The 5,592-nt window shown below is 44.3% G+C and overlaps 1 protein-coding gene across 1 annotated transcript in view; it reads right to left on the bottom strand.

Moving 5' to 3' along the window:
• Window positions 1–4,613, bottom strand: part of LOC104507536 (transforming acidic coiled-coil-containing protein 2-like) — a gene marked incomplete at its 5' end in the record, with an annotated part of 15,117 nt that extends 10,504 nt beyond the window's left edge. The window contains 2 exons of the mRNA XM_010148854.1: window positions 3,504–3,580; window positions 4,470–4,613. Of these exons, the coding sequence (XP_010147156.1) occupies window positions 3,504–3,580; window positions 4,470–4,613 (221 nt within the window). The remainder of the gene's footprint in view (window positions 1–3,503; window positions 3,581–4,469) is intronic.
• Between the last annotated feature and the right edge of the window lie 979 nt (window positions 4,614–5,592).

The raw sequence follows: 5,592 nt of genomic DNA, 5'->3' as shown, positions 1-5,592 counted from the left end.
GGAAAGGGGAAACCCGCGGAGCTCACAAAAACCTGGGGCAGTACCTCCAGTACCCCACGTCTCAAACCCGAATCACAAGCAGCGCCCAGATGCCCCTGAGAAGGCCCCTGGCCCCGAGGGTCAGTAACATCCCCCTCGTCCAGGTCCCGCGGAGCATTTGGGGGAGCAGACCCCTTTCAGCTGCGCACCCCCCGACCTCCCTCCACCCGCGGGTAGGAAGAATTTCGGCGCTGGGGGCAGAGCCCGTCTCTGCACAGCTCCCTGTGCCTCCAGCCACTGCCTCCGCTGGGATCTGCGCGGATGCTGCCTTCCCAGCTGTCAGCCCTGTTGGTTTAATTGGCTCTTTTTCTTCTTTTTCAACCACAAATGACACTTTTGAGAGCAAAGATAGCCGCAAGGATTTTCCCCTAAAAGGAAGGGATTGGTTTCATGTCCAAAGAAGATTACCTCAAAGCCTGCTGTAAGCAATACGGATTTTAAAGCCGTGTCATACCCTTGTAACACCAGGCACCTTTGGGAAGTTTTACCATCCTAGAAAATGAAGCCAAGGACTCAGGGCTACGAACATGACATTAAACAGTGTTACAGCACTACAGCACATCCCAGCCTAGGCTGCACCGCGGCAGTTGGCAGCAAAGTGAACTAACATCATTGGACAGGGTGGTAGTGAAGGGGGTACCATGTTCTCTGCATTACCCAGCCTTGTGAATCACGTGGCAGCTGCTGAGGACAAGCGGATGCTGCCACGGCACATCGATTTCAATAACACGCGATCTAGAAAGCAGAGTAGGCCAGTGACGTCGCGTTCCAGGCTCATGTCAAAGGCCTCTGTCAGTCAAGCAGCCTAAAGAATGGTGATGATGGCTGGGGAACCAAAGTGTGCTGACCACACCGCTCCTCTCTGCGATGGCCCATCTTATCCCTATCCTGACATGCTGCATAGACTTAACTTGGGGTGGTTTAGACATTCAGTCCGTTTACTGACCTCCTGCAGTTTCCTAAGGCATAAAAGCACCAAAATCCAGGGCTACAAAGGATCTCGGAGGCCATCTGCTTGGCTTCCCTCACTGAGGCACAACCAATCAGACCTCCAAATAATCCTATTAAAATATTTCTTGCCTGCCTCTGGTTGTACCTTTGGATTATGGTATCCTGGTTTAGCTCTTCAATAGTGTGGTGTAATATTACATCATTACAACTTCTCATCTTGGCTACTGTTCTCTGGAGTGGAATTTCCTCCAGCCTGACATCCTTCTGGAAACTGAGCTGAACTTGGGATATTCCAGGTAGAGTATGCAGGACTTGAGTAAAGGAGCATTGCTTCCCCCTCTGTGGAAAGTGATGCTTTTGTGCTTGCAACTCTTCACTCCTTGCTTATCATTATGTCATACCTAATTGCTGCATCTCTCATTTACCACACAAGGACTGTTTCAACACTTAATCTTCCAAGAGGAATCTTTCTTTGTGCACACACGCATTTTTTAGCACTTTCTAACAATGTTAGTCAGATTTTTTTTCCACCCATGTGTTCTAGGGATGTGCCTGTGGGAAATTCCACTTAGATAATGTGTCCTTCTCAAATCAAATTGTATTGAGGGTGTAGCCACACAAGCAAATTACTGTGAGGAAGATGAAGGTGCAGATCCACAGCGTGCCAGCTGCTCTGTGTCACTGCCTGCTCTGCTTTCATTAAGGAATAAGCAGCCTCTGCCAGTGCCCGTTTGCAGCTGGCAGGCACGTGTATCCAGGCAGTTTCTAGAGAACAGAACAAGTACCTCACTTGAGAGGGTGCTGAACACCAAGCCATTCCTTACACAATTCCTAATTTTGTCCATGCCTTGGTTTGCTTCCCCAGTTTGACTGTTCGCAGCAGCTCCTTTCTGGATTGCTTCGTTATGCATTGAGGGCTCAGTCAGGGCTTTGTTTCCTTTCCCAAGCAGAGCACAAGAGAGGTCAGAGAACTCAGCTGGGCACTGGGAGATGGTTTTCAGAAAGAAATAAAGCGGCTGCCCTTGCCTTTTGCAGATGCTTTTCTTAAGATGCTCTGGCTCAGAGCCCTGCGCCGCCACTATCCAAATCTGCCATGTGCGACTCCTGGCATCCGTGCTAGCATTTGCAGAATTCTGCACTGCAGTTCCCTTTTACCCTTACTCCCTAAGTACAGCAGTCCTGGATATAAGCAGAAATTCCATATGCACGTCACCACTTGATACAGCTCACTGGCTTTAGCTTTAAACCACCGAGACACTTGAACTGTGGGAAGAAGCTGGTGCTAGAACCAAAGGGATTTTGAAGAAAATTCAGTCTCAGCAGTGATTGGAGAAATTAATACTTAAAAGAAGGATGATAAAACAATCTGACAGTTTCCTTTTATTTATGAGTTAAGGGGGAAAATGTTTTTTCTCTTTGTTTGAAGGTAAAAAATAACAGGCTTTTTCTCTTTGTTTGAAGGTAAAAAATAACAGGCTTTCAAGCCTCCATGAAATGCTTTTATACATTCTCTTTTGCAATTGATGACTTTGTCAGGTTCAGGTCGATGAGCAGGTCAAGCTCACTGGGACACTGTCCTGTTGGTATGACACTGTGGAAAACAGAAAGGCTGAAACTTTCTGTTCCATCCTAAATGGGATGCAATAGTGATTCTTTGAGCAACACCGCTCACCTCACCCACTGCAGTGAGTTTGTTGTCACCCCTGTAGGTGGTAGGACCTGGGCTGGGAAGGAAGGTCAAACCAGTTACGTTCCAGTATACAGATATTTAATGTAATAGAAGCAGGTTTGTGAGGAGAAGTAGAGTAAGATGGATACAACTCGAATAAACTGAAAAGCTCAGGGTCCTTCTGTCAGCTCTCAAATACAGAAGCAAAATCCAAGATACCTATCGTTTAACTAAAATCAAGCTGAATGTGTGCAGTAATGAAAAAAATCAGCTCAGTTCAAAGAAAAGGATGTAGAACCTCCCTGAAAGACAACACTCATGGGCCAGAATGGCTCCTTTGCATGAAATATTTTTCTACTGGCAACTGGGGTTTTGTTTTCTACTTTTTAGAGTAACGTGCTGGAGAGAACCTGTACCACTCACACCTATCTGCAAACCTTCACATTCTTTCCTCTGCTGGTACAACTATGGTGAAGAGTAAATTCGCACACGCACACCCCTGCCAGCTCGGCAGGCAGATGCATTCAGTAAGGCAACAGAAACATCACTATGCAATCCACTTAGAATTCACAGCACAAAAAAATTCTTCCCTTACATTAACCTCGATTAAGACCTCTCTTATCTCATATTTTGAGGATGTAAATGAGATGAGCAACACAGAAATTTTCAGTGACTACGCTGAACTGGGTGCCCACCATGCAGAGCAAAGATGAAGTATCAGTTTAGGATCAAGACAAAGCCTGCAGTTAACAATAACAAATTCAGGTCACCAAAACAGTTGTACAATCACGGTACTCTGTGCAACACCTGAAATGAGACTGTCAGTGACAAGTTAATAACCCACCTCATTTCCATCACTTCCCTTCTGCTTTCTTCGTATTTCTCTTTCCACTCAGATACTTCTCTTTCCTTGGCCACAATCTGAAACAAAGAAAGCAAAGGCAAAAAAAAAAATAAATAAATAAAATAAATCAGTAAACCCAAGCGATCCATTAAGGAGGAAGTTAAATAACGCTACAGTATTTAATGTCAAATCCTAATTAACAGAGGTATAGTTTTCAAGTGAATAAAGGGTTCAAATAAGCATCCCCAGGGATTTTTTTCTTTTTCAGAGTACAAGGTGCAATTAAAAAAATTTGGATGTGAAATCATACTAAAGTTTTGAAAAACTAACTTCGGAAAGCAGATGCAATGTTCTTGTTTCAGTTTTCATTCCACACTTTTCAGGGAATACTGTATTACACTACACCGTGCCTGATTTGACCTGGTGCCATACCTGAAATAATTCTGTACGTGGGCTTGGAACACAGTCCCCTGATTTGTCCTCTGAGGGGGTTCTACTGCTTCTGCATATCCATGAAATTTTATATCCTAAGAACTGTGTTCCTTTGTGCTCTTTTTGGCCACATAAAGCTTGGAACACTCTAACATTTGTATCTATTTATTAATTGTTATTATTAGGCAGGTTAATCTCATATGTAGCTTTGCAAAATACATAATTTTATTCCTATTTCCAGCATCTTACCATTTTTATATAATTATATAGCAATGTCAAGGTGCAGAGAGTACACTTGAGGTTGAAACCAATGAAGATTGATTTTCTTATGTCTGCTTTTCACTTAGGTCAAAAAGGCAAAACTTACAGCCTAGCACCTTTTGCTTTGGTAGCCTCTAGTGCGGCTCTAGCCTGGCTGAGGATGGTTTCAAGAACAGAACAAGTGTTCGTAACATGAATCATTTGAGAGAAAACAGGAAAGAAGGAAACCACAAGGGGCACGTATTTCCTTTTCCAAATTCTGAAGAAAATTACCTCTGCTCTGGCGAGCCGTAGTGCAGAGTCTAAGTCTTGCTGGGGGTAGAGAAGGCCCGTGGTGCTTTCTGCATCTGAGGCGCCGATCCGGGAGTACAGTGCACTTTTAGAGATGGAAACATCTGCTGGGATAGCAGGTTCTCTCTGTGTGTTTGTTTTTTTAAATACAAAGAAATGAACCATTAAATATGTGTTTAGCTCATATGTTTTCTGGCTGTAGTGCTAGGCACCAGTGTCCTGAGCTAGGACTACTGATTATAACAGCAGTGACACTGACAAGGAACTTGGAATTTAGCCATCATAAAATATACATTTAAGATCCCTAGTAATCACCATGAGATCCATATTACCCTTATAGGGACACAACAAAGACAGCACTTTCCCACCAGTGTTTTAAGGTCCTGTATTAGAAAATCTACTACTTTCTGATGCAGAAATTTCATCAAAACATCCGCAAGAAATACATGTGAGCAGAGGGAATTAGAATTGAAGGCAGAGAGCTTGTTAAGAGGAATTCTGCTTCCATCAGAATAGATCAAACAAGCAGAAGCAAGAGGCCAGCCCACGTTCTTGGGTCTGACCTGCCAACATACTGCAGCTTTAAATGGTATTACATAAGAAGTGTGAATATACGAGTGACGATGCTGCCCCACTGGTATTTAGCATGCGATTAGTAAGTTAAATGAGGTTTTATTTGCAGCTGCCAATTTTGCTCATGTCAGCAGTCCAGATGAATGCAGGAGGAGAGCAGCACTGAAATGAGGAAAAGAGCAAAGAAGAGGTACGTGACGCCGAGATGCATGAGATGTCTTGCAAGCAGCCCTAGACACAAACAATCCCAACCGCAGCGCATTAAAAACAAGATTATAAAATACAGTTAGGAAGATCCTAAACAAAATAAACCTCCAGATTTATAGACATCACCTGTAGCAACCCCCCTGCAGCAGACCTACCACCGCAGCCTACGTCCCTGTCCCCCCCACCTACGCTCTGCACCTCACCATCAGCCAGTTAACGTGCCCACGCCTGGACGGTCTGGGGAACTAAATGTTCTTTCTCTCAGCTGCTGGCGGGTCATAAAATAATTTTGGGGGTGGATGTGACTATAACCCTGTTGCTGGGG

The sequence above is a fragment of the Eurypyga helias genome, unplaced genomic scaffold, assembly GCF_000690775.1.
Source record: "Eurypyga helias isolate BGI_N326 unplaced genomic scaffold, ASM69077v1 scaffold7403, whole genome shotgun sequence".
NCBI classification, from domain to species: domain Eukaryota; kingdom Metazoa; phylum Chordata; class Aves; order Eurypygiformes; family Eurypygidae; genus Eurypyga; species Eurypyga helias.
This window is presented reverse-complemented; position numbering and strand designations above follow the sequence as displayed.